Raw genomic sequence first — 26,272 nt, 5'->3', positions numbered from 1 at the left:
CCTTATTATTGGATTTGGACTTATTTCTATGCTGACCAAAAAGAAACGACGGCGTTTAAAGGAATACGATCAATCAAAGCAGGAAACTGAAACGACGTCGCTCGGTGACATTTTTCAAAGTAGTTTATCCATCTGGTTTTCCCGTTCTCGGAGCTGGAAGCAAATTATGGCCACGGCCTCACTCTCTCAACTCTCCTTTCTTTCTAACCCTTCACCTCGAAGCATAACCGCTCCATCGCTCCGGCTAACCACTTCTTTCAGGCGAAGCCCCGGCGGTGGTTCTCGTTTCAGATGCTCCGCCGGTCAGACGGGATTCTTCACTCGGCTTGGCAGGCTGCTTAAGGAGAAGGCCAAAAGCGATGTAGAGAAGATCTTCTCAGGCTTCTCGAAAACCCGAGACAACCTTGCTGTTATCGATGAGCTTCTTCTATACTGGAACCTCGCGGAAACCGATAGGGTTCTCGACGAACTCGAGGAGGTTCGTCTTCCGTCACGTTTCTGTATCCTCTTTTGTTTTATGTTCGTCTCAATGAAGCATTTCCTGCAAAAGAAAAACAGTTCTGTTCATGAATTGGATCATTTGAACTCGAATTGGTCATCACTTATCCATTATTCTTTTAAGCTTTCTTTTCCAGAATGTGGATTCACTGGAAGCGTAATTCGATTTTGGTTTACCTTTGTCTCCTCTCTTAAACCTTTCTTGGGTCTTAATTTTCGAGAACGAGTTCAAATCCTATACTCTTTTAAAACTGAAATTTTGTATCGCTTGAATGTTTTGTAATTTGGCTATGTCCTTATACATTGATTGATATAGGTAGGTCATCCTTTCAATACTTGGGAGTCTTTCGAAAAATCATTCGTAAGCCGTGAAAAACTATAATCAATCGTAATGTTGAAATTCTGTAGGCATTATTGGTTTCTGACTTCGGGCCAAGGATCACCATTAAGATCGTGGATAGCTTGCGTGATGACATATTGGCAGGGAAGCTTAAATCTGGTAGTGAAATAAAGGTAATGAGTTCACTAATTGTTTCATTGCTCGGCTTTCTAAGACAGAAAGGTTTGACCAAAAATGAAGTAATTACTGTGTTTACTGTTAAATCAAGCACTAGTGGCACTAAATTTACCCGTCTTTTCACTATGGAGAAAATTTCACATATTAAGATTTTATATTCATATAAATTTAGTCAGAAAAATTGTATGTACCGCTTTGATTTTTGAATCGTGGAATTTAGGATTTAATTTTGAAGGGATAGTTTGGGTGTAGATGGGTAATTTGATGAATAAATTTTTTAGATTCCATTGGTTTTCAATTCTATATTTTCATTTCCAAATAATCTGTAGTGCTTGATCAAACTTGTTATACCTTGATCAAAATGATCCTAGGATGCGTTAAAGAAGAATGTCTTGGAGTTGTTGACAGGGAGGGGGAGCAAAACTGACCTTCAACTTGGATTCCGGTATGCTTTCTTTATGGGTTCTATTTTGCACAATCTATCATATTCTTCAAGCACTAATTCTGATTCCATTTTTATTACGTCATCAGGAAACCAGCTGTAATTATGATAGTTGGCGTCAACGGAGGTGGAAAGACAACATCTCTTGGTAAGACCTAGAGTTACCATGGTAATTGGTATGTGTTTTCTATTAGGTCTAAATCTCGTTTCTTGTGATTTAAAAAAAGGAATTTTGGCAGAAGATTTTTCCCCTAGTTAAACTATCTACTTCGATGTACTTATGACTAGAACATAATCTATTTCCTTGAAAAAGTGTGTTAAGTATTGTATGTTACTGAGAAGTGAGCAATTTCGTACTCCTGTAAAGCAAGTTTGTGAATTTAAAAGGTCTTCATATTATTAAACTATCTACTTCTCTGTCCATTTGCTCCATCAAAATACATTATATTTATTTGCACTGTAATTACTCAAATTACCTAGTAAAAGGTCCTCATATTATTAAACTTTCTACTTCTCTGTCCATTTGCTCCATTGGAATACATTATATTTATTTGCACTGTTATTACTCAAATTACCTAGTAATTTATTTACAACTCCATGTTGCAGGAAAGCTGGCTTTTAGATTGAAAAACGAAGGGGCCAAAGTGAGATGCTACTTCTTTTTATTCTCGTTGAATTGATGTTACTTCAGAAGGCTATTTATCGGCATTATTTTTGTTTAGAGTAGTTCTATACTTGTGAAAGAGAGGTAGCTCTATATAGTAGTATTTGTTTAAAAATGACGTTTTAGTTATATGACCAGAGAGAGAGACTCATTTGACAGCCTATTTTGTAATTTCAATGGTTTGTTTATCAACAAAGGACTCTATTTTGTAGCTTCTATGTTTTGTTTTGGCATTCCCTTTTGGGTTAGAGAGAGAGAGGAGAGTGGATTTGTTTGTGAGAAGCTCATTTTGTATAACAGAATATGATGCATTGCAGCATTTTGAAACTTTGTTATTTTTCTTCTTTCTTCTTTTTATTAATTTTCTTTTTACCAATAATTTAGCTGTACTTTGAAATTTCTTTATTCTGGTTGTCCTGTCCATTTCAGGCGTCTCTAGTCTTTATTTTTCTTCTTTTTTTCCCCTAATAAGGGACATACTCTCATTTAGAATATAAGAGAATGAATAATAAGCAGATGCCACACAACAAACAATATGGAAATATACTAATTTTCACTTTTTTTGTGCCAGATATTAATGGCAGCTGGTGATACATTTAGAGCAGCTGCTAGTGATCAGTTGGAAGTTTGGGCAGATAGAACTGGATGTGAGATTGTTGTTGCTGAAAGAGACAATGCCAAAGCGTCATCAGGTATGCAATAATTATAGTGCTTTGTTTCTTTTTCTTGACGTAATTTTTGAGGAAGTTCGTATCATTTATCGTCGTAGATGCTAACTTATCATCTTGAAGTGTTTTCTGATAGTTCTATCACAGGCTGTAAAGAGAGGAAAGGAAGGTGGTTTTGACATTGTTTTATGTGATACATCTGGACGTAAGTTCATGTTGTTTACTGGTTTTTACTGTTGGCATTCTTTCTTGTGTCTTTTTATTAGACGGAAATCTGGAATTGTTTGTTTCTTTGTTTTTCATAGGTCTACATACAAATTATAGCTTGATGGAAGAGTTAATAGCATGTAAGAAAGCTGTGGCCAAAGTTATTCCAGGGGCACCTAATGTAAGCGTTACTATTTCAGTCCTCTAATCTAGTTGAATTGCTCTATTTTTGAAAGCCACATGTGTAGGCATTTACATTATTAGAGCTGCATAAACCACTCAATATTAAGTGAAATTCTGAAGTCTTAACTAAGTAATAAAGATGTATTATGTATAACATATAGGCTCTTGCTTTCATCAAAGCTTTCCTTTGGCTTATCTGGCTTGATCACAGTTCACATCGTTAAGGATAAAGCCACCGCATTTGATGGTTTCTTTCTATCATCTTACATTCTTATATCGCCCTCTCCTGGTCTAAATTATAATTTTATATCACAACCTTGCTTCCCTGTCATCTACGTTTCACTTTAGAAAACCTATGTAGGCTTTTGCTGGTTATTTTATTTATGAAACATCTAGGCTCTTGTCAAGTCTTTAATGAGTGCAACTGCAAAGGGTTTTTCTGAAACTTTTGATGTATGAATTTTCACTTCACACTTGCATCACATAAGCATTCAATTTATATTCAACGTTATTAAGCATGGGACTGTGGTGAACACGACCTTGTCCATGAGATTTCTTCTTCTTTTCTTAAATGCTTTCAGCTGTTTGCTCACTGACAGTGTTAAACTTAAAGTTGATTTCTATATTAGGAAAATAGTTTATTTAAAGATGACACTGTTGGTTATGAAATTTATTTATTATCTCATTCCGGTCTACACTGCCTCCTATCAAGTTTATTGTTGAAGGAGCTGTGAATGATTTTGTGAAAGTTGGATACCTGATCATTATGATGAACTTCTTAGCCATCGTCTGCTAGTACTTGTATTATGTTGTACTGATTAAGAATTCCATTACAATTGCAGGAGATCTTGCAGGTATTAGATGGGACGACTGGTTTGAATATGCTGCCACAAGCAAGGGAGTTCAATGATGTAACTTTTACCATCCTTTCCCTTCTAAGTTATTATTCTTGCACGATGGATCGTTTCTAAGCCATTTTGCAATTTTCCCTTAAATGCAAAAGGAAAAGGACCATCTACATAACTTCTATACTAATCATTCTTAGTTAGCTGCAATCATTCTGTTAGGATACCACTCAAAAGAACACACTAACCACAAAGAAACACAAAGATAGTAATATATTAAGAACAGTTAACATATAATATAGCCTTTCGAGAGAATAGGTTCCACAATGCAAAATCCTACTAAAATCATTCCAACCTAAGTAAAGCCTTAACAAACTCCGCTAATTATTATTATGCCCTTACTAATAAGCATTGAAATAGTCATAATATATCCATAACTAGATTCTCACACATTCATGATTTTTTTCCAAATGTTAAGTTTAGCATAATTTGTTGGGTGCAATTTAGGCATTTGGATTATTATATTAATGTGTCATAATCCAATTGGTTTAGTCATTTTTATTTTTTACATAGGGTCATGTATTCTTGAACCATAATAGCTGATGGAGTTTTTGGTCGACTGTGGAATTTCTTGCTTACTTTTTACATCTAACAAGCTGAAGTATAATTGCATGTTGTAAGTTGCTTTTAGGGCCCGTTTGGATTGACTTTCTAAATGTTTATAGACAATTTTTTCAAATTTATGTATACTTATTTAATCAAATTTATGTATACTTATTTAAACACTTATTTAAATACTTAGAAAGTAAATCCAAACACGTTTTTACTCATCAAGAATTTTCGGTTGAAAAGCTTGTTGGCTTGTATAACAGGTAGTTGGAATTACTGGTTTAATTTTGACAAAACTAGATGGTTCTGCAAGAGGTGGTTGTGTGGTATGTCTTAAAACTTTTAGCTAAATAATTTCTAAAAGTAACAATTGTCACCAACTACTATCTCTGATACATCCTTCTTTCCCAGGTCAGTGTGGTGGACGAGCTTGGCATCCCCGTAAAGTTTGTTGGCGTTGGTGAAGGGTTAGAAGATCTTCAACCTTTTGATCCAGAGGCCTTTGTTGATGCCATATTTTCATGATTTTTACAATATGGTCAGTATCACTATCACTATCATCAATCTCTCTTCACCATTGTCTCAGAATTTGCTAGCATTGCTTTTGAAGTTTAGTGAATGCTTAGGGGCACCGTCATTGATTAGTATTAGTACATGTTTGAGAGTGATTTTGAAATTGTTTAAATCACATTTTTCAGGTTCATAATTACTTCGAAACACATCTTTAATTACTCGAAATTAATTTGATATTCAACTTTACATTTTTAAATGTAGAATTTATGTTTCGGAGTGATTAAAGATTTTAACTGCCCTAGGTTAGCTGCCCATGCTTTTAATGTCTTGTCCTCTTGTTGTTGGACTGACTCTTTCCACCTGTGGCTCTCCCAACTTGTTGTGGGGCGAGGTGTTGTCTGTTGGGCCGTTGGTGCCGACTTAATGGATATTCTTCTTTATATTAAAAAAAAAAGTGATTTTAACCAGTTTATAACCACTCTCAAACATGCCTTTAAATTTTAATATTGCTACAATTTGTACATTTTGAAATGTTGTAAGATAATAGCTAAAAAACTCAGTATGAATTAAATAACATGGCTTTGCAGAAACAGAATATTTTGTTTAGTGAAGAAATTATGTATTAGTTTATGTTTTCTGCTATTACAGATTTCAGCCTTTGACATTTGCACCCCAAACAAAGGACTCAGGGTGGAAACCATGATATTAGTTTGAAATTAAGCAAAGAAGTCAATTCTTTTGCTGAGCAAGTGGAAATGGCAGAATGTCCTGAAAAATGCGTTGATCATCAGAATGATTGTTCAATCTAAAGAAATGCTCAGGTAAAGGAGAAGAATTATTACATATATTTAGAGACTTGAAGGCAATTTTGAATTAGTCATTGCAAGATTGCAGTTGGCATGCCCGCATAGAAGGTTGATCGACTTTTCTGCTTTTGAAGTTTGCATTCTACTGAAACCAACACTGTCATGTAAGTTGGTTGAACACTCAGTTCTATGTCGAAATCCTAAATACCAAAATTTACAATGTATTATATTGTAATTCGTATTGAGAAGCAATTTATCAATAGTTTTCATTATCAATGGTTTTCATGTATACATCTAATCACTTCTTTATATGGTTTCAACTGTAAATTTCCTCCCTAAGTGAATAGAATAACAAACAATTCAAATAAGTCAAGATGTAATTGAAAATTTTAAAATTCTAAGCTCTAGGCCTAACAGAAGCATATACTAAATTTGTATTTAAACCAAAACAGAATCTAGGTTAACTTTCAATGGAAGTTATGGATTGAGTGTGTTAGATAGAAGCATTGCTACAGTATTGGACCAACTCCCCCAGGTACAGGAGTAATGACTGAGGCAATCTTGCTGACCTCGGAGACGAATCGATAACCATGAGAATTACCAATGTCCTGTTACACAAAAGTAACAATAACAATAGGGTGTAGAGTTTTTCAGAATGAACATTATGAATTCAAAGCGGGTTTTTTTTGGGTGTATACAATACATACCTCTATTGCATTAAATCCAAGATCAATAACAATTGCACCAGGCATTATCAAACTACTACTGATTGAATTAGGCTTGCCAATTGCAAACATTACAATATCTGCTTCTCTTACAAACTCTTCGACTTTGTCAATGGAAGAAAAAAAGGCCGAAGAGTTGTGGCCTTTCTGCCTACTCACATTGATTAAGTTTGTGATTAAAAACCATAGAAGAGTAATTAAGTAGAGTTTGTAATAACAGAGGAAGCAAATGAAATATCTCACAAGCATATCAGCAGTGGTCGTGGCAATGATAACCTTCTGCCTTACATGACGATGGGACCCAAGTTGAGCCGCCAAAGGGGGCACCATCGAGGAACGAATCTGCATCTTTCTTGGGATTAATAGCATCTAATATTCCATCTTTATTTAATTAGGTTAGGTTATGTTCCGATATGTTGAAATGTCTTGACTCTATTTAGGACAAGGCAAACGAATAACATTATTGTACACTAAATACCTTAAGCAAAAGTAATAGAAGGAATATGCCATGAACGTCATGAGAGGAGCTTCGGACCCTGATTCCATTGCAGGGGGTCAGTCCAACAGTGGCGACAGAGGATGAACAAGCTTTTGTCATCCCAAAATCAAATTATTGTTAATAAATCAATTTTGAATGTTATCAGAGAAAACACACCAATATTAATATTAATAGGGTAATTGTTTTAAATGTATATATTTTTAAGTATAGTAAAATGTGAGATAGAGCATGCTAGATATCTATTATTGACACTGATAGATGTCAATCGATCGCGATAGTGTCTATCTTGGTTTATCGCGATATATCACTAATAAATAGTGATATTTCGCTATATTTATAAATAAATTGACTCATTTTACTTTGTTTGAAAACATCCAACTTAATTTTGATAATCTTCCTGAATCTTCAATTTTTATTTTTTTGTTTTTCCTTATTTATATTATATATCTTATGTCACTGTTTTCATTTTTTCCAAGATTTTCCTTGTCTTAAATTTGTCAAATTTTCAATTTCCTTTTTTTTCCCCCCTAAAACAAACCAATTTCACATTAAATGCACAAATATTCTTTTAACATTTGAATACCATGATTTGATCACCTATATATTGTTTTGTATATATTATATATCTTATGCACTCCATTACATTCTAAGTTCTAACACACTTATCAAATATAACCTGCTTAATTATCATATCATTATTCTATATAATATTACATATATTTAGAGATATGAGCAAATTTGAATTAGCCATTGATGTTTATAAGACTGTAATTGGCATGTACGTCATCGAAGGTCCATCGGCTGCTTTTGAAGTTTGAACTCTACTAAAGTGAGGATTACAAATTTAGTTCAAATTAGAAATTAAAATGATTTTAAAATAAAAATGTTTGCCTTAGTTATGAAACCTATGAAATACTACATTACTATTTATCAGAATTATATTTACATTATGTATTTCTTAAAGATCAAACGATGGACGTATAGTCCATGAAAGAGGCCTAGGTACACCTTACTAATAACCAACCAAGCCAACATCATAATAGAAATAAAACTAAATAAAATGGGAATGGAATAGTAGTTTCTTAAACTTGACCCCATTTTTGGAAATGTTCCTCAAATTTTAGAAACAAAAAACAAGAACAATTATCAAACATATAAAATGAGAAACATAAAAAAAAAAAAAAGAAACGGAAATGTTATCAAACGGATCCTAAATCACCCAACTTTTTTTTCTCTTCCTTCAGTGTTTCTCACCTTCCCCAATCTTTCTCTTTCTCGATAATGTTGAGGTCTTATTATATTGTATATCTAATGAATAATATCAAATTGAGGTCTTATTATATTGTATATTCACTCAAACACTAAACTATAGAAACAAATATATATTGCATAACGTTTATGGCTCACAAGAGTTGTATTGGACACATATTACCTAAGAAACTGTTCAACATACAATCAACAAAAATAGTTTGAAAACTAGATTTTACTTGTAAAGATTGGAATACCTTAAATTTGTTTGTTGGCGCTTCGAACAACTAAGTACGGAGGCCTCGTTAATAATAATATCGTTCTCCCTCTACCCCGTAGATACAGCTATCACATTGTTAGTGAACTACATATATCTATGTGTTGATTCTTTTTTTTATTCTTTTTTATTCTTTAATTATCGATTATGTAACAAGTTTAAAAATTGAAAATCATTTTAACCTAATTGAATTGCCCTATTTTTGAAAGCCACGTGTGTAGGCATTTCCATTACTAGAGCTGCATAAACCACTCAATTTACCTTCAATATGATTGTGCATTGCTACCCAATATTAAGTGAAATTATGAAGTCTTGACTAAGTAATAAAGAAGTATGATATATAACATATAGCTATTGCTTTCATCAAAAGCTTTCCTTTGGCTTCTCTGGCTACCACTCAAAGAACACAATAATCACAAAGAAACACGAGGATAGTTATATATTACAATATAACTTAGCCTTTTGAGAGTGTTGGTTCCATAATGAAAAATATTACTAAATCATTCCTACCTTGCTCCCAACTTAAGTAAATATCCGAACAAACTCCCTCATTAATGATGTAATGTAGGAGTAACGAAAGTTTCTCTTTTATTTTTAAGCAGCCTTATATTCAATTATTTAGGATTTAAGCTTGTAGTTACCAAAATCTTTAAATTCTTTATGTTATAATCTTTATTAGAAAGTTATTAGAATGTTACAGTTGGTAACTAACACTCACTAGGCTGTCATAGGATTTAGTATTTAAACTGAATTCCTCTTCCTTTAATGGCATCTTTGAAGTATTTTCAGAATTTGAGTGTTATTTGATATCAGAGACCTACATTGACTGGGTTTTCATGGCTGGTAAAGGCGCTGACAACTCTAGCAAGGGGAAGATCGTAGGGGATCTTCCCGATCAGGTTGAAATTCTTTCTCCAAGGACATCAATAGCTTGATTTTTGGCTGTGGAGGAGACAGTCGGAGAGATGAATACTCGACTGGATGAAAATACATCAGTAGCAAGAATATGAAGACAGATGGAACTTGTCTTGATGAACTTTCCTCAACAAGCAGGCAAAAACAGAGGAGGCGATCACCAAAGGCGACTAAGGCCGAGAGGAGCAGAAGAACGATGAATGGAAGTCAGTCCATACAATTCTACTTCTTCAGAGAGAAATCAACTAGCTTTCCAAGCTCCAAGACTTCAAGAACGCAACCAAGAAGATCAAGATTCAGAGTTTTCTTCATCTGAAAGTGAAGAACTGAGGCAATTTTCAACGGATCGACGACGAAGGTTGAGATTTAACAATCAAGATTGTGGAGAGAGGCAACAAGATTATAAAATGTAAAGTGACCTGCTTACATTCAGTGGCAAATTAGACGTGGAGGCCTTCCTTGATTGGCTCAAAAGTGTTGAAAGCTTCTTCGAAAATATGAATACCCCCGAAAGCAAGAAGGTAAAATTAGTGACATTCAAACTGAAATCGGGTGCTTCTGCGAGGTGGGATCAGATCCAGATAAAACAGAAGGTTAATACGCAAGAATCCTATTAAAAGTTGGTCAAGAATGCTGAAATGATGAAGGAAAGATTCCTCCCAGCTGATTACAAACAAATCTTGTACCAACAGTGCCAAAAGTGCAGACAAGGCAATCAAAATGTGGCTGAATATGCAAGAATTTAGTCGTTTATGAAGGAAATCGGGCATGAGGCTTTTCATGAGCAGCGGAAGGATCGTTCCAAATTTCAATCGTATATGAACAACAATAATTACTATCACAAAACGGAAACATACGATTATGCACAAACGAAATTACAACATGCTCTACTAAACGATCAAATGATAGAACTAACAAAACTTTGAAGACTCATCTTCAAGATCCCTCGATCATGAATGCTCATTCACAGCACGACGGCAACCACGAATGCTCGAACACTTCGACTGCTACACTTCACGATCACAACGAACTCGAACAAAGCGATCACCAAACTCACGAACACTCCGAACATCACGAACGGCCTCCACAAAGCCTCGACTAGTGTTGAGTTGAGTATGACATCACCAAAAAAGGTTACCTTGGTATTCTCAGTGTGAGAATCCAAAGAGTGGACTCTGTATGAACTTGGTTAGAGGATGAGACTAGAGGAAGAACAATCGTGTAAACGATTAAGCAAGTGGGAGACGTCAAATACTATCATATAGAATGATGCCCAATCGTTTAACAAAAGCTGTGTGATCGTCTAGCTAAAACTATGCGATCGTTTAGCTCATTGACCAGCTCAGAGTCTATCGTATAGAAACTCTACACGATCGTCTAGTCTCTCTAAGCTCTTGTTTAGTAAATCTAATTCACTTGACAACCTTTCGTGAGTAATTTTCGAGATTGGAATTCTCAAATTAACAACTACTAAAAATAGGAAAACATTTTTTCTTTTATCTCACGGTTACCATGAAACCACCAATAACCTCTCACTCAATTGGTTATTAGAGAAAAAGAGATAATTATCCAATAATTAATATTATTATAAATATATATGGTAACTAACTTACCATACTATATTTATAACCTATAGTTTTAATATTTCATTTCATGAAACATATAAACCTTAACTCTTTATATATTCCATGACACTTAATGTAAATCTCATTTACATTAACCCCACACTTGATGTATCTCATACACCACACCTATCATATCATATATAATCGAACTACCTCTTGTCAATTTGAAGATTTCAAATCAACACTAAGAACTGATCCTTAACTTGAATCCATTGAACTACCAAGGGGACCTTATGAATCTGTAGCTCGAAGCTCCAACAGTACGTGAATAATTGACTAAACTCTTCAGTCATGGGAACCACATCTGTTAACTACCAAGCACTCCACTAAAGTCCGACAGCTGAACTTTCCTTACTACAGATATATTATGTGTCCATTTTAACCAGTCAACGGTGCGATAACCTTTCATAAATCGCTCGTAAGTACAACTCAACCAATAACCATTATGCCCTTGTAGTTACATTAACTCCTTTAAGTACCACTGATCCCTCTAATGAACATAAGTTATAGTCCTACTATGACTGAGTTTTCTTTTCTAAAGAGAAGTTGTGACCACTATGTTCAAGTCTCGGAATCACCCTTAAGGGAGCAATCTATCTACTTACCCCTGCTTTGGGAAGAAATGAATTCCATCTTGTGTATCTGAGTTCCTAGTTCCCAAATCACACAAGTCCCAAGGTATGCATGTTGAGTTGGCAATCTAGCCACTCTCACCTATACTAATCAAAGAACCGCCCTCAAAGGTAGGAGTTCCCAAAACACTCAGGATTGAGGTCATGTCACTTATGGTCGTTTAGGTGAGCTGTAAGTCTCCAGTATCAACGACGTTATATACAGATACTAGTCATCCCGTGGTCCGGTCTTATACAAACTCTTTATATAGGACTCCCCTGCTCGCATGTCTCCACATGAATGGTTAGGATCTACCATGTATAGTAGTTTATCATACTTGTAAACCCCAACAAAGTAAGTCATATCCGTAGTGTCACTAGGATCAGGAATCCCCCCTTAATCCTTATACTACAGACCTATTTAGGTTATCACTTAAGCATGATCCACTTGTATATCTCATATACATGCTTAAGTTTACATACAATAACCATGGAACTTTGTTTATTGGATATGAGTAAATGCCAGAATGAAATAACACTTATTTTATTCATAAACAATGTGTATAATTACAAACAACGAGACTCCGAGAGAATTAGGACATCAATCCCAACAGTTTAAGTGTAAGGAATCAGATCAATGAGAACGAAAACTACTAGATTGTTAGATTTGTAGACAATTTTAGAGAAGAAATCCAAGAAAAAATGGACCTACAACTAATAAACACTCTACCGGCAATGATTTAGCTTACAAGGTCGAAATCAAATTGGAGAAGAAGAAAAGAGGTAGTAATTTCAAGAGTAATTCATGGGATAATCCTTTTAACCAGTATCAACGAAAGAACATAGAGGGAGGAAGACAAATTCAAGGGGGAAGCAACTCAAAATCCAAAGAAGATCCACCTTCCAAACCAAGTCAAACAACAAAGATCCAAAAAGTGTCAAACAAGAAAGAGGCCCCTAACAACATCAAAGACCCAACCTTGGGAAATGCTTCTGGTGTGGTCAGCAAGGACATTTGTCCAATGAATGCCCCAACGAAGGGCAGTAGTATATGCTAAAGCAGAGGATTCTCAGCAAGAAGAAGAAGAACAACAGTCTGAAGAAGAATTCAATGAAATAGAACCAGATAAAAGGGAACGACTGTCTTGTGTTTACAAAGAATTTTGCTTGCACTAAAAACAGAGAATCACCCACAAAGACACTCTTTGGTTTTGGACAAGGTGCACCATCAATGGGAACATGTGTAACGTGATCATTAACAGCGGAAACAACGAGAATGTTGTATATACTAAGTTAGTGCAAGTTCTTCATCTAAGGCTTGATCCACATCCACAACCCTACAGGGTCACCTGGATTAAGAAAAGCAGAGAGGCCCATAGTTTTACTTGCACCATTCCTTTTTCAATTGGTAACCATTACAAGGATCAAATAATTTGCGATGTTATCGATATGGATGTGTTTCATGTGTTATTAGGTCGTCCATGGCAATATGATGTCAACGTAATCCGTAGGTGTAGAGAAAATACTTATGAATTTACTTGGATGAGTATGAAAATTAAATTTCTTCCTAATAATAACCAATTAGAGAAAATAGAGTCTAAACAAAAAACTAGTTCCAAGAAACAACTTTTCTCTATTATCAATAGTGGACCTATTATCCATAAGGAAGACACTGAAATTTGGACAATAGTAGTAAAGGATTCCTTACACGATGACATTTCTTTGACCGACAATAAGGAGATCCAACGTCTCTTTAAGGAATTCCCAAAACTATTAGTGACTCCTACTACCTTACCTCTATTAAAAGACATCCAACACCATATTGACCTCATTCTCAGATCTATTGTTCGATCGGGATTTACATTGTTAATAAACCTCAAACCCAATCAAAAGAATATTTATAAATCACTGAACTACTACTTATACTACTAGGTAGCACAAGTGGCAAGAACGGGGTCAAACCATAAAGAGGCCAACAATTAAATCTCTCTTAAGCTAAATTTGATTGTGGGAAGCAGGAAAAACAGGAGTTTTGGTTTGTTTGATAGAATGGGAAAATATATGAGAAATTAAATTGCAAGGGATAAATGTAAACATGGATTGGCTTATCTAGTTCTCAGATCAAGATAGACATTCAATGTAATTTCTATCATCGTTTTCTGCCAATTACTTATGCAATCGAATTATGCATGCACAACTACTAGCTCGATTCGACCGGACTAGCTTCAATAGTGGCGGATTACTAGTAAAAATCTAGCCAAGAAAGCATCCTAATTATTAGTTAAGGTAGGAAAGCCAATATCCTAACTAATCAACATGCTTCTAAATTCTATTGGGTTTGATAACAGCCATATAAAACTAAAAACACATGCATTACGATTTAGGATTAAATTGTGTTGATTAATTATCAAGAAAGCCATATTCAATTAACCAATTTTATCTTCAAACCTAGCAATTCATGCATCCTAGAAATAACCATCAAATGCACAATTAACTAATGCTACTTGATTAATTTTAGCTAGACATTCAGGTAAGAACGTGACGTAACTAAAAATTTGTTAGCCATGCATAATTATGCGTGAAAAGTCAACCTCACAATCATGCGTATAGAAGTTAAAGAGGATTCAAAGAACACATAAATTCAGATTGCAAAATACTAATTGAATCACAATCATGCGTATAGATAACTATCCCTATCTGTCACTAGAACTTTAGCATCTATGGAACGACCATGTGGTGTATATGGATGTTTATTAATGATGACAATGATAGACAATGAAGGCCAAGTGATAGACTTCTATCACAGTCTATCACTAATAGATAATGATCGACTACTATCCGTGTCTATCTGTGACAGACAATGATAGTGTTCAATCACTGTCTATTAGTGATAGATAGTAATAAACTACTATTAGTGTCTATCAATATATAAGTTTGTTGATAATTTTCAATAGATAATAAGTTTATTGATAGTTTTATTGGTAGTTTTTTGTTGTTTTCTTGTTTTTACAAAGATGTTAATTAGAATGATAATAGTAGATAATGGTTAGTTTTGCCATTGTTTAGGTCAGATTTCAAAACGAGTACACATCCACACCTTACTCAAATAGTGTTTTATGAAAACCAATTAATGAACAAGAGCAAAAATATAACACTAAGATTTAAATCTCATTTTGGTTCCTAAACTCTTAATTTTATTCTATTTTGGTTTCTAAACTTTTTAAATGATTATTTTAATCTTCAGACTTTTAAAGAGAGACGCACTTCCACTTCAAAATAATAATAATAATAACTACATTTTGGTCCTTGCACATATTTCGACTTAGTTTAAGTCTTAAAGTACATGTTCTAACATGTGTTAACATGGACATGTATTCAAACTATGTACGTAGGTTAAAATAGGGGCTAAATCTGCAAATAGTGCAAAAAAAAGGTATTTGCAAAAAACATGGGACGGTCTAAAAATATTTGCCAAAAATAAGGCAGATTGGCTGTTGTTTTGTGTGTTGCGTATTTCAAGAAATGCAACATAAATGGTCGCTTCTCTTTGAGAGACGCCACAACTTTTGTTGCCTCTTTATGTAAATAGGGTCTAATTTGATCAAAGTTCAAATTGATGAGAAGTTTAAGGTCAAAATTGCTCTTTTTCCCAAAAGTATATAATTTCGGCTTTTTTTTTTTCCATGGGTATGCAAAATTCCCCACATCTTCAAACGATCAAAGACCACTGCGGAACATAATTTCCAAACAGAATGAGCCTAGGTGAAGAGAATAATAACATTCTGAAAACTAAACAGCATTTTAGAAAAATCGAAAAATATCAAATTTGAAACCGACCAAAAAAATCTACCAAGAAGAATGAAATTAGTTATAAATTTAAATTTAGAACAAACCAATAAAAAAAGGAGTTTTTTTTTGTTAACAAATTAAAAATAGACAATTCTATCAAAATCTCGCTATTTATTTCTCGCTTCTCGCTACTCATTTTCGTTCTTGATACTCATTACCTGCTACCCAATTATCATCTACTCTCTAAACATATGACAATGATAACAAAGTAAAAATGAATTACCATTACTAGCTTTGAAGATAGTTTCGATGTGTTTTGAGACGAAATGACCACAAAAAAAAATGATTTGATTAAAAATTACTTTTAGTCCCTAAACTTTTATATAAATAATAATTTAATCCCTAAATTTTGGTTTGTAACGATTTAATCCCTATATTTTTAATTTTATAACAATTTAGTTCCTGAACTTTACTATGTAACAATCTAATAATTGAACTTTAAAATTTGTACCAATTTAGTCCCTCTTGTAGAAACTAAGGTTTAATGAGATTTCATGCATAAATAAATCATTAAACTAATTATAGATTTAACATTTTTACAAAATACAAAGTTTACATCATAAAGTATTAAAAAATTGACATCTAATTTTGATGAATTTTTTTACATTAGGGACGAAATTGTTACAATGTCGAAAATACTAGGATTAAATTGTTATCTATTAAAGTTTAAGAACTAAATTGTTACAAAATTGAAAGTATAGGAACTAAATCGTTACAAACCAAAATTCAAGGATTAAATTGTTACTTTCATGAAAATTGGACCAAAAGTGTTTTTTTAACTGAAGGGGAAGGAAAGCAAAGAGTTAAAAAGAGAGAGGGAGAGAATTTTTAAAAAAAGCAGGGTATATTTGAATTGTGTAAACATAAATTCATGTTTTTATCCAGCAAAATAAAATGTTTGAAAACTTTACTAACCATTTGAAAACATAAAACAAAATGATAATCAAGTGTCTAATCCATACGTGATAATCCAGTATTGCTATAACTATACCAACTATGCTATTTTCTATAACTTGCATATGTTATACAAGGATAATCAAGTGTATAATCCATACATTTTCCTACTCTTTTCAACATCACACAAGTAGATATATTCAAGACGACTATGCGACTCGAATGAAAACTCAGAATATTGGGGAATATTTAGATGGCTATCAAATTTTCATCTTAGAACCAAAGATTTCTATAGCTTTGCCATTGGCATGTTATAAAGGGTAGAACGAGCTGTGTAGACCAACTTTCCTGTCTTTTGAAGTCTAAACTCTACACCAACTACACTCAAACTTCTTCCACTCCTTAAAACAGAAGCATCTACTACAACCTCTGCCTGCAACAACAATTTTATATACCCAACTCAGAAAAAAAAAAAAAAAAAAAAAGCTAGAAAATAGAATTAGATAAACAAGGAGTCATGGAGAGTTGTGAAGGAATTAAATCAATTGCACAGCTTGGCAATGAAGGACAGTTAACAAGAAATTAAACATTTTGTCTTCTGGTGCAAATTTTGAAAATTGTTTATGTTAAATTAGGCCAAGTGAATCTTCTCGCATTGATTGCTATTTGTCCTCCTCCTAGTTTTAGGGGTCCTTTTCTTTGTATATAGAGAAAAATTTGGGTGTTTCTTTGAATGCACCTATCTTGGTGCATCATAAATATAGTCCAATAAAACGTTGCCATGTGATATTTTTATTTTTTAAAAAAATAATTTTTTTCTAATTTCTTTTTTGTGTGGTAGAGATCGGAAACACAAGAATTAAGTGTAGTCTAAACTGTACTTAATCATTGTTCGTATATATATATATAGAGAGAGAGAGAGAGAGAGCTAATGATAGCTGCAAGAACTTTAAAGAGAGAAATACAGCAATATTTATCTCACAGCATTAATTCCGTCTGAAAAGCTCTTACCTCCTCACTGTGCATTTTTGCCTTTGAGATTTCTATATTCTTTGGAGCAATCCATCTAGATTATAAGAATCATAAAAATTTTTATTTTTCTAATGTGGGATCCGGGCAGAACGAATGATTGAATAAAAATGTATGTAAAGCTGAGATATATCCTCATAAGTAAGCAACTTCAACACTCAACAAAGCTACATTGCATTCAAATCTGCACGACTCTAAATACCAAATTTCAGATAGTATTATACCCACCCACCTAAAGAAATCGATGGTTTTTCATGTGTGCACATGGACTGGATCATAAAACATCTGCTCACCTTCTCCTGAATGCTATACCATCTTTACCGAAGTCTGAATCGAACACTTAATGCAATCAATGATGTATGAGTGGCTTGATCATACCACCTACTTATATTTAATACGTGAAAAGCTTCAATTTTCTATAAGTTCAGTCGATAATGTTACAAGACAAGATCCTTCTTATTCTCATGGTACCAAACTTCTTTGTATCCTAGAACACCCAACCTAAGTCAGTCCCGTTTGTGGTTCTGGTTCTGATGTAGAATGTGGTGGTAATATAATATTGATGCTACACCAAGAAGATTGTAAAGCGTGACAATGTAATTCTTAATCTCTCAAATAGAAAACTCAGGATTTGGATGATGGTACTTCTACTTAATCCTCCTAATAAGGAAAAGGAATGGTACTTTTCCATAAACTATAAGGGCGAGGTTGTTGGAAGCGAGCTAAAATGAGCAAAGCCATGAAAATACCTCATAAAGCATACTTGATCCCCTCCCAATTTATAAAACATTGCCACTGATAGATTCATGCAACTCCCAGCCCAATTTATAAAACATTGACACTGATAGATTCATGCAACCCCCAGCCCATGTATGGTTAAGTAAACAAAAGTTCGAGAATGCAGGGCCCTTGAAAACAATCTCAGGACTCTTAAAGTCTGAGAAATCTAAACATTCAGTTTCTATTATAAATTCCCAGCTTTCTAAACTGAAAAAAACCAAGAAAATCAGCCGAACTAACCAATTCTATTGATTCAATTTGAAGTGGCATATTGATTCATTCCATGTTGTTGGTTCTACTAGTTCATTTCAGTTTTGGTTGGTTCTGTTGGCTTCTTTTGGTTCGGCTCAGTTTTGGTCAATTCGGTGGACAATTTTGTCAACATAACTAACCTACTTGCCAGGCCCCAACTTATAATCACAATTCACAAGGAAGCACAATAGTAACTTAAATTTTACTCACATTTCCTGGAGCGCCAGAGAGAAAAGAAATGCTCAGTTCCCCAATAAATAATTCCTTATCAGGACCCACGACAGTTCTTGCACAAGCAATTGATAAGAACTCAGCAGCCGCAGCAACAAATCCTCCATGTAAAAAGCCATAAATATTCTGAAATTTTACAACAGATATCTTTGTTTAATGTGAATGTAAACAATATTGACGCAAGAGACTCGTAATTGATAGAAGCAGATGATGAGAATTTGAAAAACCGCATTTTCTCAGCAGAAACAGATTGCTATGATGATGAATACTTAGGCCCGTTTGATAACCATTTAGTTTTTGTTTTTGTTTTTTAAAATTAAGCCTATTTCATCCACGTTTTTTACAATGAATTGCATCTTTTTTAATTACAATGGTTGAATTTTTAGCCAAATTCTAAAAACAAAAACAACTTTTTGAAAGCTACTTTTTTTTAGTTCTCAAAATTTGACTTGGTTTTTTAAATTATTGGTGAAAAGTAGATGAAGAAACTTGAAGGTGAAAGCAGTATCTATTGACTTAATTTTAAAAACTCAAAACAAAAAACAAAATAGATACCAAAAACTTTAGTTTTCAAGTTTTCAAATTTCCATAGATACTGTTTAGATTCAAACCAGGAACCACATTATCTCCGCAAGCAAACAGATCACTACGATGACGAATAGCGAATTTTCAAGTTCCCAATTAAATCATTTCAATTCAAATCAGAAACCATATTTTCTCGGCAAACAAAGATGTCAGTATAGTGATGAATAGTGAATTTTTCAAATTCTAATAGATATTGTTTCGATTTAAAATCAAACATCACATTTTCTCGGCTAAAAAATAGTTCACTATATCGATGAATAGAAAAATTTCAAGCTCCATAAGATATTGTTTCGATTCAAATCAGAAAACAAATCTGGAAAGGGAATTAATCAGAAAACAAATCTAGAAGAGGAATTAAGAAAGTACTGATACGGCAGGTTTGACGGTGAGGAGGTAGGTGAGATGGCCTCGTTCGAGGCGGAGCTGCCGGAGATGGCCGCGAGTGATGTCGGAATAGAAGCTCTTGGTGTTACAATCGTCCGGAATTTGGCCGGAGCCGGTCAATCCATTGAGCATTGTTATAGTTCCGTGTAAGTCCTCTTCAGACATATCCTTTATCTGAATCGTCGGCGACTCAAGGATTAACGGAGGAATTGCTGAAGAAGAAGGTTTCGCCATTGTCGTCCCTCTCAACTTCCTATCTACTTTGCCACTCGATTTTCGTACACAATTTTAATGGGGGAAAATAGCATCTTCATTCTCTAAAAAAACTTGAAATTGCCGAAAATAGGGCAAAAATGGGACAAATTAGGGTGTTAAGAATTTTTTTATCACTTTTTTGGAAAAAAAGTCAATTACGACAAATAAGTTGTGAAATATCTATATTATCCTTAAGTGAGAACCCAACTTTTTGGGGATAATTGTACGGATAATCCAATTTTTGGGTCGAAAATGTCAAATGACCTATTTTTAAAAACTAATGTCAATTGACCCTCTGCTTACATCATCACGGGATGAGATTACAAAAATGCCCCTCTAGTCTATACGAGTACGCTCAAACTCAACGGTCGTCCCACTCCGCTCAAAATTTAGGGAAAATTGTACGTGCAAGTGTCGTTCATCTCGCTCTGCAAAACCATCGTCTATCTACTGCTGTAATCGAAATTCTCTATTGCCGTAATCGAAGTTCTCTACTGGGTTAGTGAATTTAATTTTTGTCTTCCATGTTGTGTTGCATCTGTTTAGGTTGGTTTCCTTTGATCGATCGTCACGTTCATAACTGGTTTTGGGGTTTAATTCGTCGCGTCTGTTTTTTATTTTGGGTTTCGATGTGTTCTACATTGGTTGAGGACGAAGAAGATATAGTTAGAGTTAAACAAGTTAGTGGACGAGTTTTGTGAGAGCGAGATGGGCTAGAGCGAGACGAGCGAAAGAGAGATGTGCTAGAGCGAGATGAGTGAAAGCGAGATGGGTGAGAGCAAGATGAGCGAAAGCGAGATGGGCAAGAGCGCGATGTGCGAGAGCGAGATTAGTGAGAGCGAGGTTAGCGAGAGCGAGATTAGCAAGAGATAGTGAGAGCTAGCGAGATTATTAGCGAGATTAGCGAGACTTTAACAGTATATTTTGTCTGTGATTTTTTAGTACGAACCTATTAATTGATAAATTGAATGTTCATACAATGCAGTAGTAATTTAAGATGTCAAAATCTTTGAAAATTCGTGAAGTTGATAGGTTTCCCGGGCAAGTAACTTGCTTGGCCCATGTTGCCAATGCCAACAAGATTGTAAAGCAGAAGTTTACCGGAAGGCAGTTAGAGATGTTCAAGAAAGCAGTTTTTGGTTGCTTTCTAGATATTGAACTTGTATTCAACAGCCCACTAATCCATCATATGTTATTGAGGGAAGTGAAGAAGTCAGGAATGGACTCAATTAGTTTCTTTGTCAGAGGAAAGGTCGTCACATTTCGAAGGATGACTTTTTATTGATCACTGGTTTATGGCGGTCTCCTACGCGAGTTGGACGGAGTGAGGAGTCCTGACAAGAACTTTTTACGAGGTACTTTGGTAGTCGGTCGACCTCAGACGTATTCCACTTGAATTTGCTTGAAGAAAATACAAAAAAAAAATGGTATTTGAAAATGACGATGATGTTGTGAAAATTACCCTATTATATTACACAGAGGTTACAATGATGGGTAAAAACAAGCAAAAGAATGTTGTAGATCGTACTCTATTTGACGATGTTGAAGACATAGACTACTACAACAATTTTGATTGAGGTACACTTATTTGGCAGAGGACACTCGACGCCCTAAAGACCGCACTTAACGACAAGGTTGGTTTATTCAAGGAGAGGGTGAGGGGAAATAAAAATTATGTTGTGAAATACTCGCTCCGTGGATTTCCCCAAGCATTCTAGGTAGATATTCCTTAACTTAACTTTATCTTTGGTTTAACATTAACATAGTTATAAATTTGAGTTGTTTGGATTTAGGTGTGGACGTACGAGATCCTTTCGTCAATAGTAGGGAACATCGTTACTCGAAAGAACAAGGTAGCCATTCCTCGTATATTACGGTGGTCATGCTCCCACTTGATGTCATTCAAAGCACTCGAGAGAGACATTTTTTAGTCTCAAAATGTAAGTGTAATCTATGTAGCCACAATATGTTTATTCGGTAGTTAAATGTACACTAACCATCTTACTGAGTTCCTTAATCCAAACAAAAGTCAAAGAGGGTCTTGTCATGTCCGATGCTGAGAAGGAGTTTCGGGACGCCCCAATTGATAGACGGGCCGTAAGACAAGCACATTTCGACATCGAGAGTTTAAGGAGCTCTAATAGTTCAAATAGTGACAGTAGTTTAGATAATAATAGTTCAGAAGGTGGGAAAGGTGAACAGCAGGGTAATTTAGAAGGTGGAGTGAGGGATGACGAATCTGATGGGGACCAAAACATCCACCAGCCTACTTACACCCCCAGCGAGGATATGTTTCATGATGTGTTGGTAGGTGATATACGTCCTGAGCCTGAGGAGGAGTGTTCTGTCCCGAAGGTTTCGGGCCACAGGGAGGGACACAATGTTGATCTTGGTGTATATGCGTACCTGCAGAGCATTGACAACTCAATATCGAGTTTGGATGCCCGTGTATCGAACCTAGAGACGAACACGAGAGACATGAAAGCACAATTGTTAACTATTTTGTCTCTATTACAGTCTATGAAAGGTTCCACGGTATTTGAGACGACAAGGTCTCTCACTCCACAGATAGGCCATGATGCCACTATGTCCCCCATCCCTACTGTACGTAGGTCACCTAGCCCACCTGTACATAGGCCACCTACCCCACCTCCACATAAGTCATTGACCCACCTCTACCTAAGTCACCGATCTCATCTCCACCTTCATTTGTACAGCTTGATATCACGATCTCCTGTAACACCCTACATCTCGATTCACAGGTATGATCATTATGTGATTCGAAAAAATTCTTTCTTCATATTTATTATTCAACATGTTCAGCATTTTGTTATATTTCTATAGGTTATGGTCGAGAGTAGAAAAACAACACGTAAGAGGAAGGTCGTTGATAAGTACACACCTCCCGTTGAACCAAAAAAGAAAATAATAAAAGAGAAAGAAGTTAAGGTTCAACTTCCTTTGGATCGTCAAAATATTAAGTACCATCTCCCTGGGGTACCTACGATACAGTTTAAAGTGACGATCCAATACTCCTTGGAGCATGAGGTTCCAGCGGCTATATTGAAGGAAATGGTGAACTGGATTGCCGATAAGAATACGGAAAACGAGGTTCGAGAAAATGCAGTTCAGACATTATCCAAAACCTTTTTCCAGGAGTTGATTGAACTAAGTTCATGGGTTGAGTGTGACGTAAGTTTACGATCCTTGTCCTTTTTACCAAGTACATACAGTTATAAACCCTCTCCTAATATATATCTTGTTCTGGATGCAGACCCTAAATATCCTTTTTGAGTTCATGAAAGATAAATTCTATAGGCGACCAGACATGTGTATGGCTCGCTTCACCATTCTGCCAATTGGAATAACGGTAACCATTTACTGCACTTTTGAATAGGAATATGTTGGTTAACTATTATGTGTTTTAATGTTCTTTTTGCTGTGTATATTCACCTAAATTCTCAAGATGAGGTCTACAAACATATTAAGAACAAGTTGACCTTAGATGCTGCCATAGCATGGGCGGATGAGACGTTACCGGATTATATCATGGATAAATTTGATGTCAAGTGGTCAGATGTGGACTTCGTATACACGGCAACAAACATTGATCAACATTGGATGTTGATAGCATTCGATCTAAATAGAGGTCGGTTGTTCGTATTTGATTCACTACCGTCTATGACATCGAAGAAGAAGCTGGAGTCTTTCCTTGAACCGTTGACTTACACCCTACCATCGCTTCTTCACTACTGTAACTTGAAACGTTGGAAGTCGGACATCGAAATGTCTCATTGGAAGATATCCCGACCTACCTCTACGAATACCCAGCATGAGCGAGATTTGCAAAAGCAAGATACGCGAGAGCGAGACGTTTCCAGAATGGTTCACGAATAACCAACAATTTAATTACACTTACAAAAGGGAGAGCGAGATATCTGAAAAGATTCATGAATAGACAAACTCTAGTAATCAAACTTATAAGTGAGACATTTTAAAAGGGATTACAAGTGATAGTGAGATTAGCGATGGCGAGAGCGAGATTCGCGAAAGCGAGACGTTTCCCGAATGGTTCACGAATAGCCAACAATTTAATTAACATTTGAAGAGATTTGTGAATAGACAAGTGGCACATAGAAAATTACAGTTTTGAGGATTAAAATGGCACATAGAATGTTACAGTTTTGAGGATTTATGAATAGACAAGTGGCACATAGACAATTACAAAAACAAGTGGCACATAGACAACTACAATCGACCGACATTTGAATCATTTGTATTAGAATCAATAGGTCGCTCGGACATCAGCGCTTCACTGCAGTTTTGCCAATTATGCCCGTAGTTCTCACACCTCATTTTATTTGTCTACGTTGTTTTCCTCTTAATGGTATTCTTTGTACTCTTCGTCGCCCAACCTGTACCACTCTTCTAGGAGGTGTAATATGCTTTTCCACATATCCCGGAGGTTTCTTCCATTCAGATATGTGACCAAGTAAATGTACAGGCTCTGCATAAGCAGCCATGAGGGAGTCAACGCTATAGAATGGACTGCACAAACCATGGATGGGAATGTTTCGTTCTCGCGCAGCCACAATCACATGCGAACATGGGATACCGAGTGAGTCAAATTCCTTGCATGTGCATTCCTTCGTATGGAGGTTCACAACACCGTCCAATCGATTGTCCCACACATGGATCCTATAATAATCAATCGGCTCAACTCGATATCACCTACCTTTGTCACACTCAGTTGTTAATCGGTTTTCACAGTAGTTTGAGTGTGACGTCATTCGAGATGCCCAATAATTTCTCCGTTCATAAAACCATGATTGGATGAGGACTCGAATGTGTTTCAACAAGCACATTATGAGTAGCTGTCGATATTCTTTGGTCAATGAATTGAAATATTCTGCACTATTGGACGTCATGTTATCGTATCTTCGTTCTGTTTGATAAACACATGCTCACCTTTCAGGACCAATATCCTCTAAATATTTCGATACTACACCATTTCGAAAAGTACGTAGTTGGTCTCAGTGTGTTTGGAACTCTGACATGCGAAATGCTCTGGCTGCATCCTTGAACATCCCAACAATCGTGTTGTCCTTAAAATTGGAAAAAATATTATTTTCTAGGTGGTAGGTGCACAATCCATGAAATGCTGTGGGAAAAACTGCACGAATTGTATTGCCAATAGATACCGCTCGATTGGACATAAACACCAAGTTAGGGGGTTCTTCAATGGCACACTTCAAGTTCGACATAAACAACTTCCAAGCTCGATTAGTTTCATTGTCCACAATGGCATATGCTAGTGGGTAAACTTGGTTGTTGCCATCCATGGAGACGCCGACCAACATGGTCCATTTGTATTTTCCTTTCAGATGCGATCCATCGACAATTATCACAGGCCAACAATTTGAAAAACCTCTAATACAAGGTCCTAATGCCATAAACATGTACTTGAAATGGACATCATTTTCAAGTTCGATTTCAAACCTTGTACCTGGATTTTCCATATTTAACGCTTCACCATATGCATGTAAAACAACGTACGACTCTTCTGGAGTATCCCCGGCGAGAGCATAAGTGGTTTCCCTTGCATGCCACACCTTATCGTAACTTATGTTTATGTCGTATCTTTCTTCATATCCTCAACGATGTGATGAGGTTTATAAACATGTTCTATGCCTGTAAACTTGTCTTTAATTAGTTCACCAACTACCATAGCCGTTACCTGTCTATGGTCATGATTTAAAATTCTAATAGAACATGTGTGCGACCGCATATAATTCGTGATCTAAATATGTCACACCCTGGAATTTTAACTACATGAAGGCTTCACTTACAATTATCTTCTATACATTTAACAGAAAACAAAGACTTAGTTGACTTCCCTACCTTATATTTAAAATTATTGTTTATGCACAGAATAGACAATCTCATTTTTAAATCACTCTTACTCAAAAAAATTTTACCAACTTCAACATCTGTCACGGATGAAGAGGTGCCAGGCATAATCAATTCCCCTCTATGACATGAAGACATGGAATTCAATCCTGTTGATCTCTCAGTAACAGCCACTGCAGGTCTATGCACCTTTGAAGGACCACAGTCCATAGAATTTAATTCTACTGATCTCTCATTATCGACCACGAAAG

General features: G+C 35.3%; 3 protein-coding genes across 5 annotated transcripts; 1 reads left to right on the top strand and 2 right to left on the bottom strand.

Annotated features, from left to right (window-relative positions):
• Positions 1-4: 4 nt before the first annotated feature.
• Positions 5-6,235, top strand: LOC120091321 (cell division protein FtsY homolog, chloroplastic). The gene is made up of 12 exons (XM_039049309.1): positions 5-478; positions 907-1,011; positions 1,387-1,460; positions 1,547-1,605; positions 2,064-2,101; positions 2,693-2,813; positions 2,926-2,994; positions 3,095-3,177; positions 4,022-4,090; positions 4,897-4,959; positions 5,045-5,171; positions 5,795-6,235. Exons 1-11 carry the CDS (start codon positions 29-31, stop codon positions 5,156-5,158), a joined length of 1,245 nt encoding a protein of 414 aa, XP_038905237.1. The 5' UTR covers positions 5-28; the 3' UTR covers positions 5,159-5,171; positions 5,795-6,235.
• A 226-nt stretch (positions 6,236-6,461) lies between these two features.
• Positions 6,462-7,007, bottom strand: LOC120075726 (bifunctional protein FolD 4, chloroplastic-like). The gene is made up of 2 exons (XM_039029362.1): positions 6,660-7,007; positions 6,462-6,560 (listed from the first exon to the last, which is right to left on the bottom strand). The coding sequence occupies exons 1-2, from the start codon at positions 7,005-7,007 to the stop codon at positions 6,462-6,464; spliced, it is 447 nt and encodes a 148-aa protein (XP_038885290.1).
• Positions 7,008-16,677: 9,670 nt separating this feature from the next.
• Positions 16,678-20,208, bottom strand: LOC120081650. 3 transcript variants are annotated; one of them, XM_039036901.1, is made up of 4 exons: positions 19,839-20,205; positions 18,867-19,013; positions 17,607-17,661; positions 16,891-17,028 (listed from the first exon to the last, which is right to left on the bottom strand). In XM_039036901.1, exons 1-3 carry the CDS (start codon positions 20,088-20,090, stop codon positions 17,611-17,613), a joined length of 450 nt encoding a protein of 149 aa, XP_038892829.1. In that variant the 5' UTR covers positions 20,091-20,205; the 3' UTR covers positions 16,891-17,028; positions 17,607-17,610. The 3 variants fall into 3 exon arrangements, with proteins under 3 accessions (XP_038892740.1, XP_038892661.1, XP_038892829.1); XM_039036812.1 differs by lacking the exon at positions 17,607-17,661 and having other exon boundaries at positions 16,678-17,028; positions 19,845-20,208; XM_039036733.1 differs by lacking the exon at positions 17,607-17,661 and having other exon boundaries at positions 16,678-17,028.
• Between the last annotated feature and the right edge of the window lie 6,064 nt (positions 20,209-26,272).

The sequence above is a fragment of the Benincasa hispida genome, chromosome 1 (assembly GCF_009727055.1).
Source record: "Benincasa hispida cultivar B227 chromosome 1, ASM972705v1, whole genome shotgun sequence".
Lineage (NCBI taxonomy): Eukaryota > Viridiplantae > Streptophyta > Magnoliopsida > Cucurbitales > Cucurbitaceae > Benincasa > Benincasa hispida.
Note: the sequence above shows the minus strand (reverse complement) of the source record. Positions and strands in the feature narration are given on the sequence as shown.